We start from the raw sequence: 13,242 nt of genomic DNA, 5'->3' as shown, positions 1-13,242 counted from the left end.
AGGATGTCATTTCTGGCATGCTATAAATATCGACACTAAATGAATCTATTAACATAACTCTTTTAAAGGTTTCCAAAGACTATAAATAACATAGGTGCGGGATACTGATTACGTGCTTCAACCTGGCGGGCCTGGGCCGGGGGACCAGATCCACCCCTGGGGAGGGTAGTGGGTACGGGTGACAGCGCCCTCCACAGCCCCCCGGGCCTGAGAAGGTGAGGCCGGAGGCAGGCCCCAATTCCTCACCCAAAACCAACCGTTGGAGGAAGCTTGCCGGGTAAGACCGCCTCCCTCGTCTAACCACTCAACCCCTCCGTTACAATGCAACGTCCCCTACTGCCAGTGCGCATGCACCAATCATTGTGCAACACCCAACAACCAACCTCCGCGCCCTCTCAGAACCAATCCAAGCCTTTAACCTCTACAGCTACCCCGCCCTCTAAACGCCCGATATAAGCTTGTACTCTCCCCTAATAAACTCTCTTGGTTTCTTCACCCTAAAAAGAAACGTGTCCCGCCTGTTCCTTCTCGCCGCCCTCCACACCTTGCACGCCTCCGCCGGGGACCGGACCCAGTTCCCCGCCTCGCCCTCGCCTCCGGGAAAGAGCCCCCGCCGCCGGTACCTTTTGATACTTAACATCATTTTTTTAACAAAGAAAAAATACACCAATGAGCTGTTATTAAAGGTTAAAACTTTTATTCAGTTGCTTTAACTCCCTCAACTCTTGTTTCTAGTCTACTTCCCCCACAGGGTTTTATGATAATGTGACAGACTTTATGCATGAAAATCTCTTTTTAATTACCTTCTCATATCTGCCTACATAAAAACAATTTATAAATTGAAATTTAAGTTTTAAAACTAATTTCCTGGGAGCATAGGCTTAAGTGTTTTTTTTTTAATTGTTATCACTAAAATTATTAATATAGAATTGATAAAGCAATAAAAATATATTACAAGTATTGATACATAATTTTTTAATGTAAAAAAAGATAAAACTTCATTGGAAATGGAGCTTTCCTTACACTGTAAAGGAAAAAAAAAACCTTGAGAAGATTCAGGTGTGAGCCCTTATGTTAGTTTTATTACAAACTTGCTGCCAGGAAAAAGGCAAAGCCAACCAAAATCAAGGCAAGCCAAATGGAAGATTTACTCTTGGTAAGGACGTGTTTTAGAAGAATAGAAACTGTTAGTAATCATTTCACTAAATCAAAAAGGAAAATAAAGGGAAAGGTCAGTAACTCCACTGAGAGTCATCTGCAGGAAGAATTTACTAATTATGAAAAATAAATTTTGACCTTTTGTGTTTCCTTCACAATCAATCAAAACAGGACAGAAAAATCCCCGGCCCCCCCGCCCCCGGCCGTGCCCACCGCGGCTCCCCGCGCCCTCCCCCGCCGCCCGCACTCGCTGCTCCCCCGCTCCAGGCGCCCTGAGCACACCGGGGCCGCCCAGAGAGACCCGGCAACGCGGGGAAACGGCTGCCTCGGGCACGGGCGGCGGCGCCCACGGCGAGAATCTGCAGCAGCAGCAGCAGCACGGACACTGCTCGGGGGCAGCGCCCACCCAGGACACTGAGCCGTCACCGCTCGCTCCGCTGCTGACACCTGCAGCAAGATCGGCCGCCATCGCCAGGTGAGGACGGGAGAAGGCCGGGGCTGCAGCCAGCGGGGCATCCAAGGTGGATGGTGGTGACGGGAGCACAGCATTGTGCATATAATTAACACCTCTGCAGATTTCAAAGTGGGCAAATGGGAAATTTTATATTACATATATGGCATCACAATAAAATAATAAACAAAGCAAAACAAAAAGCATCGACCTGTGCAACAAAGTGAACTCTAATGTAAACCATGGATTTAGCTAATAATTATAATAATATGGTTTATCAATTGTAACAAATACAGTACAATGCAAAATATTAATAACCGGGGAAAACTGCATGTGTGAGGAGGGTATAAGGAAACTGTGCTCTGCATGATTTTTCTGTAAACCTACAAATGCTCTGAAAAAAAAAAATGTATTAAAACTGAGCTACAACCGGTGATGAGATGAAGGAGCCACTCTGAGACGTTTCTGGCTGTTTCTGGGTGCTAAATGTCACCTTGACCACTTTCAACAAGCATCGTTTCCACCACCTTCCAAAGCTGACACTTCCTGGAATCTTCTCACCAGGATGCTGCTTTTGGAAGTAAGGAGGAGTGAATAGCAGCTTTGGAGAACAGGCACACCTGTTTGCTGCCTGAATCACAAGCAAGTAAGGAGTTTCGGGTTGCAGGTCAAGACTGTACAGTTCCTCTCCCAAGAGTTGGACCCCACGATTGCAGAGAGTGACAACATCAGATGGGAGCCATCCCTCTTCTTGTCTCCAAGTTCACCGGCATCGCACAGCACACACCTCAGTGAGTCACAAATAACTGAGGGACCTGGCTGATTTCCCAGTCTGAATGCTCCGATCCACTGTCAGGCTTTCCATCCTTTCGCTGAATCTATTTCTAAATCTATCCAGATATGTTTTGTTTGTTTAACAAATGTTCTTGAATGCCAGCTATATTCTAGGTACTTGGGATATGTTAGTGAATGAAACAGACAAAAAATTGCTCTCTTCATAGGGCTTAAGTTCTATGAAGAGAGGCAAACAATAAATATAAATCACTAGTAATTAATTAAAAAAATAGATTGGAGTGATGTATGCACAACTATATGATGGTACTGTGAACAGTTGATTGTACAGCATGGATGATTGTGAATATATATCTCAATAAAACTGAATTTAAAAAAAAGGATGAATGTGGACCCATATATTGCATCATATACAAAAATTAATTCCAAATACATCAAAGACCCAAATATCTAATACCATAAAATTCTTACAAGAAAATGTAGAGAACTATCTTCAGGACTTTAAAGTAAGCAATGATCTTTATATTTTACACCAAAGAAACAAATAACTAAAGAAAAATACAGATATAATGGACTTCATCAAAATTAAAAACTTTTGATAATCAAAGGGCATTACCAATGAAGTGAAAAGAAAATCTACCAAATGAAAGAAAATATTTTAAAAAAAGTATCTCTGATATTACTACAATATGCAGAATATATATAGAATCTCTAAAACTAAATAACAAAAAGACAAACATCCAAATTTTAAAATGGGCACAAGACTTGAATAGACGTTTCTTGAAAAAAAAAAAGACATACAAAGGACCAATTAGCATGTGAAAAGATGCTCAGCATCATTAGCCATTAGAGAAATTCAAATCAAAACTGCAATGAGACACTCACTAGACGGCTGTTATCAACAAATCAGAAAATAACAAGTGTAGGTGAGAATGTTGAGAAGTAGGAACCCTCATACATTGTTGGTGAGAATGTAAAATGACTCAGTTGGAAAGTTAAATGTAGAATTGCCATATGAGCTGCCAATTCCTCTCCTACCCATATACACCAAGGAATTGAAAGCAGGGACTGAAACAGATATTTGTACACCAGTATTCATGACATCATTGGACACAATAGCCAAAAGGTGGAATTAACCCACAGTCCATCAACACATGAACGGATAAGCAAAAATACAGTGTATCTATACAATAGAATGTTATTCAGAAAAGTGCCAGCACATGCCAAAAGAAGGATGAAACTTGAAGACATGAAGTTGAGTAAAATAAGCCAGACACAAAAGGCCAAATATTGTGTGACTGCTATTACATGAAATACATAGAATAAACAAATTTATGGAGACAAGAAGCAGGAAAACAGTTACCAGGGTGCTTGAGGAGAAGGAATTATTGCCAAATGGGCATGAGTTCTGGTTTGGGGTGATGAAAATAGTCCAGAAATAGACAGTGGTCAATGTCACACAAAATTGTCAATTTACTTAATGTCACAGTATTGCCCACTCAACATGGTTAAAATCATTTTTATTTTATGTATATTTTTCCATAATTGAAAAAAAAATTAAAAATCAACCAAGAAAATAACAACATTAATAGAATGAAGGACAAAAACCACATGATCATCTCAATTGACTCAGAAAATTTTTTAATTCCCATGCTCATTTCTGATAAAATCATTCAGAAAGCTAAGAATAGAACACTTCCTCAATGATGAAAGACTGAAATATTTCCCCCTAAGTTAAGGAACAAGACTTCACAAAAAAAAACCAAAAAAAAAAAAAAAAAAAAAATCTTTTGTGCATAAAAGGACCTTCTCAAGAAAGTAAAAAAAAATAAAATAAAAACCCTAATATATTGGGAAAAATACTTGTAAATCATATGTATGATAAAAGTTTAATATCCAGAATAGAGAACTACTAAAACAACAGAGACAAATATGCCAATTCAAAAACAGGAATGCAATTGAATAGACATTTCTCCAAAAAAGATAAACCAATGACAAATAATCACATGAAAATTTGCTAGACATAATTAGACAGTTATTGCATTGGCTAATTACACATTAGAGAAACACAAATAAAAAGGAAGATACCACTCTTCAAAAAATGGAAAATAAGTCCAAATAAGTTTCTGTTACCCAAGAGGATGTCAAGTAACAGAAACCCCCATACATTCCTGGTGGGAATATAAAACAGTGAAGAAACTGGAACCCACTTAGGCAATAACTCAATTAGTGTAACATAGAGTGACCATATGATTTAGCAATTCCACTCCTACTTGCATACTGAAAAGAAGTGAAAACAGATATACAAACAAAAACTTTACACAAATTGTCTTAGCAACATTTAGCATTATTTTAAATAGCCAAAATGGAGGTTTTATATAGCCATTTAGCATTATTTTAAATAGCCAAAGGTGGAAGCAATTAAAATGTCCATCAAATGATAAATGAAACAAAATGGTATATACCTACAAAGGAATAGTATTCAGCTATAAAAAAGGAATGGCGTTCTGGTACAAGATGAAACATAGATGAATCTTGAAAACATTATGCTTAGTGAAAAAAGTAAGAGAAAAAAGTATGGCATAGTTGCACTTATACGAATTATGTAGAATAAGAAACTACACGGAGACAGAAAGTAGATTACCGGCTATCAGCGGCTTGGGGTTGGTGGTAGAGTGTGAACGAAGGGGAGCACAACTCCGTCCTCAGTGTCCATGCAAAAAGAAAGTATTATTCTACTCATTTCTACAGGTCTTTATAGTATACAAGGTAGTCTCCTAGGTGACTGTCCGCAGGTATTTCAGGGAGGGGTACATTCTCTCCAAAGCCATGAGGTGTATTTATATATCTTTAGTCTTAAGGGACAATTTCTTTGGGAGCTAGACAGGAAACAGCAGGGGCAGGGGGCAGGAGGCAGGAGACAGGAGCACAGAAGGAGCCCAGCAAGAGCTCAGAGATTATTCCCTCATCTAAATTGCTGTCTGCTTTCAGACGTGCAAGGCTTTTGGCCTTTCCCTAGCTTCAGTGTCCGCCTTCAGACATCTGTAGCTTTGGGGAGGCCCTGCTCTGTAGTTTGTTAAGCCAGGGGGCCTTCTGTGTCTCCACAGTGGAGAGTCACTGGTAACTGAGGAGAGTTTCTGTTTTGTGTGATGAAAAAGCTTTGGTGATGGAAGGAGGTGATAATTGCACAACATTCTAAATGAAAACAAGATCAATGAACTGTACACCTGCAAACAGTTAAAATGGAGAAAAAGAAGACAAGGGAAATGATGAGAAGGGGTTTTCCTTGGCTCTTAATGAGCCCCCAGGTGCTCAATTGTGACTGTTTATTCAAGGAGTTACCTGAAGTGGAATCTGCTGACACGTGTTACAAGTGATGGTGCTAAAAACATGTGTAAGGCAGGAAAAAGCTTTAGACAAATTGTGCAGCTAGTGAAAATGTAAGGCATTTAAAGCCTATGGTATTTTATTATATTATTCATCAGGAAGTATTTATGGGAAATGTTTGAATCTCTCATGTTTAAAGAACCGGTAGGGTCAATGTACACTTTAATTTGCTCTGGTGCACACAACCAGCATTGACAGAGGCACATTTGCAATCAATTTTGAAGACAGGGAGCTCTTACTTAGATGCTCAATTAAGTGAAATGGTGGTATCCATTCTTCTCATTATAAGACATGTGTTTCAAAATATAATTAACAGTACTGAATTATATATGAAAATGTGGTTAAAAACTACAGGACTGTAAAACACAGTGAACTCTATTGTAAATGCTGGACTATAGTTAATAATACAATTATAAAAATGTTCTTTCATGAATAAAATATACCACAATAATGCAAGGTGTTAGTAATAGGGTGGTATATGGTAACTCCATTTTTTATACATTTTATGGATTCTATTTATGTAAACCTACAACTTCTCTAAAAAATTTTTAAAAATTAAATATATTTAAAAATGTAAAGGTGTTCAAAATACATTATAAAGGAGAAATTCTGACTTATAAAACTATGCATCACCCATTTACTAAATACCAACTTTATTCTAGATGATCAGATTATAACAGAGGTGATAAAGCAAAGAAAACTCTCTGATTTCCTGGAGCTTATGTTCTAGTATTAATAAACAAATTACCTAAGTAAATAATATAGTTTATTGGAAGGTAATGAGTCCTACGGGAAAAAGTGAACAGGGAAGCAGGATGGGGGGGGGGGGCTGGAACTGTAAATACTGTAACGTTTAAATAAAGAAGGACAACGGGTCCTTGGCGTCCAGTGCAAGCGTGAACCCGACGGTCTACCGTGTGCAAAGGCCCAGGAGCTCACTTAGGTCTGAACAGGATCGCTCTGCTCTGGCCATGAAGGCGGAGCTCGCGCAGGAGGTCCCGGCCACAGCTGAGCTTCCCCTGGTGATGGGCAGAGAGGGTCTGCGTTCTGGGTATTTGAAGGTGGGGAGTGGGGTGTCTGGGAAGGAGCACCCGAGGCAGGGGTGTTGGGGATGGAGCTGCGGTTGCTGACGCGGGAGGCGGCGGGACCCACCTAGAGGCTGGCGCCGTGCATCAGGACAGGTGTGGCAGGTGACAGGTGTGGCAGGTGAAGTGGTGGCAGGTGACGTGGCGGCAGCTCCGTCCTCCTCCTCCATCCCTCCCGCAGTCAGGGCAGAGAGCAGCACGGGGGCGGCTTCCCCTCGCCCCCGGCCCCACCTACCTGGCGGCCCTGCAGCCTCACCCCACCTGGAGCTCACTGTTCTTGGCAGCCGCCCCTCCCTCAAAGCACCAACAGACACTAATCACTGGCTTCCAGCAGCCCCCCCCCCGAGGCAGGACACCTGGGCTCCTCATTGGCCCACGCGGCCGGCTCCTGGCGCAAGGGGCTCCCTGCGCTTATGCACAGGTGCAGGCCTGGCCCTGGGAGTGGGGTGCGGATGCTCAACCCTGCAGGAGTCCAGGCCTGGGCAGGTGAAGACGGGGCGCTGCCTCTGAGGCGGTATATGGATTCCAGGCAGGTCTCGCCCAGGTGCTGCAGGACCCCCTGCTCTGCATGTACCCACTCAGGTGGGTGGAAGGTTCTTCCCCCGCCGGAGAGCCTCGCGAGCGCCGACCTCCCGGTCCAGGTGCTGATGGGGCCGCTGGGCCCGAGGCCTGAGGAAGGTGCCTCCAAGCACTATCTCCGCCCTGACAACCCACCTACCTGCTCAGTTCAGGTCCACCCGGCCCCTTCCATGTTCAAAGCAGGTTCATGGAGACCCCAGGAGCTGAAGGAGCCTGTGAAAATACTTTCAGAAGGGCCCTGAGACCACGGGATCCCGGCAGGGCCGTCTGCTGATCAGGAGGCACCGCACCAAGGCCTCCCTGCAGGTGCTGGGGTGCGGGATCTGAGGGTCCTCCGCAGGTTTCAGAGGCGGGGCCAGGAAAGGCCTCCCCAGCCTCTCCCGTTAGCAGTGTCTAGTCCAGGCCACGGAGTGGGATTTTGAAAACTATCCAGAGGCTCATCCTCTGAGCGGTCCCCGGGATTCCCCCCGAGCAACACGGGGCATCTTCCCTGAGCCTCCCGGGCGGGCTGGTACCTGAGGGGACTTGAGAAATCCTCAGGATGTTCCCACACCAAGAAGCACTACAGGATCCAGACCAGACCTGCGGGCCTGGGGGACCCCAGATCTCCTGCTCCAAGTCGGACTCCTGCGGTTTCCATCGATGTGGACACAAGAAGGTTTTGTGATGCATCATCATCATCCTCGCAGTAGCCTCGACTGTCACCCTGTCTCCCTCGCAAATGAACCCTCCACCTCTACCTCCCCTAACCCTCGCCCTAACTCAAGGCGGGGCCACTGGATTGGGAACAAGCAGACCCTGTCCCACACACGCCAGGGGACGGGGCCTCCCTCAGGTGGGACGTGGGGCGGGTCCCCGGGCAGATGCACCAGGTGTCACCAGGCGGCGCCGGAACCAGCGGGCAGAGAGGCCCCGGGGGCTGCGCTCCCCTCCCAGGGCGGGCAGGGCCCAGTGGACGCCCGTGCTGTCCGGCTCTTACCCGCTCAACGCGCAGCTCACAGGCGGCCACCAGATGCCAGACGCTGGGCCCGGGCTGGGCAGACATCGCGGATGAACCAGACAGCAGGGCCTGGCCTCGCAGAGCTTCAGTTCTCGAGGGGACGGGGGTGCTGGGCTTCTCTGCTCAGAGTTTGCATTATTTTTGCAGCTGTCTTGTAGGTTTGAAATTATTTCAAACTAAAAAGTTTATAAAAAAAATTCCAGAGAGCTGAGGCAGCCAGGGAGAGAGAAGAAGGGGCAGAGCGGGGCCTGGGGCAGAGCGGGCCTCCCGGAGATGGGGTCCCACCCAGCAAAGACCCAGCCAAGGAAGTGAGGGGGGCCGGCGGAGGCCCAGGGCAAGAGCGCCCCGAGCCGGGAGAAAGGCGCCCCGAGGCCGGGCTGCGGTGAGAGGGCGGGGGCGGGAGGGGGCGGGAGGGGGGGCTGGGGGTGGGAGGGGGAGGGCTGGGGGTGGAGGGGGCGGGAGGGGGGCCAGAGGGGCGGGGCCTCGGCCTCAGCACCTGGAGCCGCACTGAAGCGTTGTGGCCTCCGAGCAAAATAGCTCCCAACAGCGAGCCCCATCCCGGGGCCGGGCACAGAAGCAGCACACGAGGAACCCGGAGGCGTGGACCCCTGAACGCCAGCCTCGGCTGTGGCATAAACGTGGCCCTCTGACCTCTAACCCCTCTGTGCCTCGGTTTCCTCCCAGGTAAAATGTGCACGGCACTCGGACCGGTGGGGCATGCAGAAAGGGGTGGTGCCCGCTTCCCGGCGGCTCTCTGCAGCTGCTGAGCCCTCGTGCCACCCACCAGCCTATTTCTGTTTCTAGATGCGGGTCACACGGCCCTGCCCAGGCGCTCTCTGCTCTCCCAGACCCTCCCCTCACACTCGCTGCCACCACACCGAGCTAGAAAGAGATTTTACCACGGAAATGTGCCCTGAGTGGTGCCACCGGCTCTGGATTATTCCTTCTGTAATTGAGTGTAGCCTGTGAATTATTTCCCTGGGGCAGCCTGGGGGCCTCCCAGATGCCCAGGAGGGATCGTGTCACAGGTCTCCAAAGGAAGCAGGAACGGGACAGGCCCTGACATCCGCAGCCTGAGCCAGACCCCGGTGACAGCCCCCCTCATGGCCCGCCATCCTGTGAAGCCGCCGAGCCCACTTTTGGATCCAGCGCTCGTCTGAACCCTATGACCATCCTGAGATGTAGTCCCAGTGTTCACCCATCTCATCACTGGGGAGGCTGGGCTCAGAGGGGGCAGAAACCAGCCCAGGGCTGCACAGCTCATCAGGAGTCAGACCCGGGCCCCGCTGCAGGGCTTTCCTGCCTGCACCCAGCCCAGTGACCACCCCAGAGGCCCTGGCCAGGGGCTTTGCTGCCAGCAAGCACCCCGACCCCAGCACGATGATGTCATCACAGGTCAGGCGGCCTCTGAAAACGCCACTATCCTCTCAGGGGATGAGAGCATGAGGGCAAGCAGCATTTGCAGGCTCCTCACAACGTTAAATATGAAATTCCCGAGTGACCCAGCAGTCCCGACCCTATGTCTGCACCCAACAGAACTGACAGCAGGGACTTGGGCACCTGAAACCCAGCATTCACTTAGGCTATTCATGGGAGCAAGAGGTGGGGACGGCCCAGGTGTCCATCGACAGGTGAATGGATCAACCAAATGTGGTCTATGCGCACAATGGAATAGTACTCAGCCATGAAAAAGAATAAATAAACCGAAAAAAAAAAAAGAATGAAGTTCTGATACATCCTACAACATGGATGATCCTTGAAGATATTATACTAACTGAAATAAGTCAGACGCTAAAAGACAAATGTTACATGACTCCACTTGTATAGAAATATATAGAATATGCAAGTCCATAAAGACAGGAAGTAGATGAGAAGTTACCAGGGGCTGGGGGTGTGTGGGATGGAGGGGAAGCTGGTGCTTAATGGGACAGAGTTTCTGTTTCGGGGATGAAAAGTTTTGGCCGTGGATGGTGGTGATGGCTGCACAACATTGTGAATGTGATTAATGCCACTGAAATGTGCACTTAAAAAATGGTTAAAATGGCAAACGTTATGTTACATATATTACCACAATAAAATGTTTTTCCAGGGTTGGGGGACAGGGAGCAATAGCATCTTAGAATGATTGTGAAAATAGTTCGACCTCATGGGTCCGCTGCAAGATTTTCAGGGTGCCCCTCCAGGGGTCCCTGGACCACACTACACTGTTTCCTCGGAAGCCTCACCCCCTGTGACGACTGCTATCGCACCCCCAAGAGCAGTGACAGGCGCCCCTGTGCTCAGAGCCGGCACGTATGAAACATCTCGGCTGGCCCGATGCCCAGAGAGCTTGGAAGGCGCGGCCACCTTGGTGGTGGACGGGCACAGGAGCTGGCAGGCGGCCAGGGACATGCGAGGCCAGGTCTGGAAGCAGCCGTTCTTGGCGTGTCACCTGGCTCCGCTCTGCTCCCGGCCGTCTGATCCAACACCCCCCAGGTGCTGCCGGGAAGGTGTCAGCCTCTACCTCCAGCTGACGTGAAGTGACAGATGCCCTCCAGCACGGAGGGGGCCTCATCCCAGCAGCCGGAGGCTTCAGAGCAAAAAACCTGAATTCTGGAGATGAACACATCCTGCCCCAAGACGGCCACGTCCCCAACGATTGCCTGAGCTAATTCCTTAAAACAAAATAAATCTCTCTACACACACCCACACACACCGTACCTGCTCTCTCCCTGGAGAACACTGAGTGATGCCCCGTGTGTCAGAGGGGAAACCGAGGCCCAGAGATGTTGAATTCTCACAGCTAGGAAGGAGAGGGCTGGGTGTCAAAGCCGTGCCTCGCCCCGGAACCGAACTCCTAACAGGCCAGCGGGCCTCCGGGCCGAGGACGTCTCCCTGGAACCCGCCGCGGAGGCCCCTCCGGAAGCAGCGATGCTTCGGCCCCACTGTCAGTGCTCGGGATTCCGGCCAAACTTCCGAGCCAGCTTCTGCTTTCTCGGGGCGCTCTCTCTCGGCCCACAAACTGGGGGTGGGCCGGCCCTTACTCAGGCCACTTCCTCCGCCGGGGGTCGCGGGCCGGCGCCACGGTGGCCTGATGGGCCCGCTGGTCCGGGTCGGGCTGCCCCAGACGGCCTCCCCGGGCGCTTGGCCTCCCCGCGGGCGGCTGCCCCAGGCTGCGGACCCAGGGCGAGCTCTGAAAACACCCGCAGGCCGCGGCAGGCTGCTCGTGAGCCGGGCGCCCGGAGCCTCCAAAGCTTCCCGGCAGCCCCGCGTGTCGTGTGCACGGTCCGGGGGGTCCCCACCTGTCGGGAGGTTTCCATTTGCTCGGAGGGAAACAAGGGGTCAGGCCCCGGCTTCCTGCCCGCTCCCCGGCACCGGAGGCCGAAAAGCCCCGCCGCTCTGTGACCCCATCCCGGCCCCTCTGATCTTGAGCCGTCCCCACTTCCTGGGTGTGCAGCCCCCCACCCGGCCTCCCTCTCCGTCCGTTACCTGGGCGCACACTGGGGACGGGTCCCCCGCGGCTCCAGAAGGCTCCTTGCGCGCCCAAAGTCCCCGAGGAGGCGAGTCCACGTCCACCCGTGAGCGCCCGTGTCAGGAAACGCGGAGACAAACCAGCGCGCACGGCGCTGCACCAAAGCCCCGGGCTGCGGCCCCGCGCCCCCAGCCCCGCGCCTCCCCGGACTCTCAGCTCCGCGCCTCCCCGCGCCCCGCGCCCCGCGCCCCCTGCCCCGCGCCTCCGCGGTCCCCGCCCGGGCGTCCCCGTGACTCGCTCGGCCGCGGGTTTCTGCGCAACTGACTCGCGGGCGCCGGCGCTGGGTCCCCACTCCGGGCGCGGTGGTCACGCGGCCCTGGCGCCCCCCTCCCCCCGCGCCCCGCGAGTGCCAAACTTCGGCCGGGCCTGCGCCCCCCACCCCCGGGCGCCCCGCTCGCCCTCCCCGCCCCGGGACCCCGCCAGGCCCTACCTGGCCGCAGGGGCGCAGCGGGGGGACCCGGAGAGCCGCGCGCCGGGGGAGGGCTCGGCGTGACGTCACCCCGCGGGGCGCTGCGGGCGGGCAGGGCCGTGGGGAGTGGGGGGCCCCGGGGGCCCCAATGTCGCCCGCCCGGGGCCCCCGTGTCGCCCGCGGACGCCAGTGGGCAGGAGGGCGCGGGAGCCCCTTGTCCCCCGACATGGTTTCTTCCTGAGCACCCCCCGGACTCCCAGAAATACCTGGGGGCGAGCAGGGAGGGGCGGGGCCGTCCAGGTGAGGCGCGCGCATGGGGGGCTCGGGCAGGTGAGGCGCGGCGGCCCCCATCACCCGAGAAACGTCCCCTCGGCCGCTGTCGGCCCCGCTCTTTCAGCACCTCCTCCCGCGCCACGGGCTACTGGGTGCTTGGGGTGACCCTCACGCGGCGCCTGCCGGCCCTGGAGAGCTGCTGGGTTTGTCCCCATTTTAAAGATGAAAACCCGAGGCCTTCCCCAGCTTTCTGTGAGCAGCCGGATGCGGAAGGGCTCGGGGATGTGGAGAGAGAGCCGCCCCCCCCCACCCCCGCCTCCCGCTGGCACCAGGGGATCCAAAGAAGTGAGGGGCTCGGCACCCCCACCGCCCGGGGGGCCTGGGGTGAAGGTGAGGGACAGGCGGCCTTGGGACCAGGCACTGAGGAGGTTTCCAGGGTCTCCCTTTTAGCAAAGCTCTCCTGGTTGGCTAGTGGGGGGCAGGGTGAGGGGTGATGTGTGTGGGAAAACCGGGCCCCCCCCATCCTTGCGGGGTGTGTGGAGCGAGAGGGAGGAAAGAGGGCGTAGCTCAGGACAGCAGGCAGGGGGAGGGTTCCAG

General features: G+C 51.6%; 1 protein-coding gene across 3 annotated transcripts; it reads right to left on the bottom strand.

Moving 5' to 3' along the window:
- Positions 1–6,537: 6,537 nt before the first annotated feature.
- On the bottom strand, positions 6,538–12,863 carry LOC119506441. Of its 3 annotated transcripts, XM_037799484.1 has the most exons (8): positions 12,639–12,863; positions 12,394–12,473; positions 11,921–12,057; positions 11,153–11,234; positions 8,949–9,077; positions 8,432–8,628; positions 6,941–7,665; positions 6,538–6,807 (listed from the first exon to the last, which is right to left on the bottom strand). In XM_037799484.1, the coding sequence occupies exons 1-7, from the start codon at positions 12,721–12,723 to the stop codon at positions 7,638–7,640; spliced, it is 738 nt and encodes a 245-aa protein (XP_037655412.1). In that variant the 5' UTR covers positions 12,724–12,863; the 3' UTR covers positions 6,538–6,807; positions 6,941–7,637. The 3 variants fall into 3 exon arrangements, 2 of the variants coding, with proteins under 2 accessions (XP_037655412.1, XP_037655413.1); XM_037799485.1 differs by lacking the exon at positions 8,949–9,077 and having other exon boundaries at positions 6,941–8,079; positions 12,639–12,844; XR_005210998.1 differs by lacking the exons at positions 8,949–9,077; positions 11,153–11,234; positions 12,394–12,473; positions 12,639–12,863 and having other exon boundaries at positions 6,941–8,628; positions 11,921–12,079.
- Positions 12,864–13,242: the final 379 nt, after the last annotated feature.

Source organism: Choloepus didactylus, chromosome 11 (assembly GCF_015220235.1).
Source record: "Choloepus didactylus isolate mChoDid1 chromosome 11, mChoDid1.pri, whole genome shotgun sequence".
In the NCBI taxonomy this organism is placed as follows: domain Eukaryota; kingdom Metazoa; phylum Chordata; class Mammalia; order Pilosa; family Megalonychidae; genus Choloepus; species Choloepus didactylus.
Note: the sequence above shows the minus strand (reverse complement) of the source record. Positions and strands in the feature narration are given on the sequence as shown.

Bases quoted from the DNA above. Each gene is read 5' to 3' on its own strand.
- LOC119506441 (XM_037799484.1), bottom strand. From the start codon at position 12,723: ATGGGGGCCGCCGCGCCTCACCTGCCCGAGCCCCCCATGCGCGCGCCT. The intron at 9,078-11,152 runs GTACGGTGTGTG...TTTATGCCACAG, and splicing joins GTTCTCCAGGGAGAGAGCAG to CCGAGGCTGGCGTTCAGGGG. The intron at 7,666-8,431 runs GTAAGAGCCGGA...GTATTTTCACAG, and splicing joins GTGAGCTGCGCGTTGAGCGG to GCTCCTTCAGCTCCTGGGGT.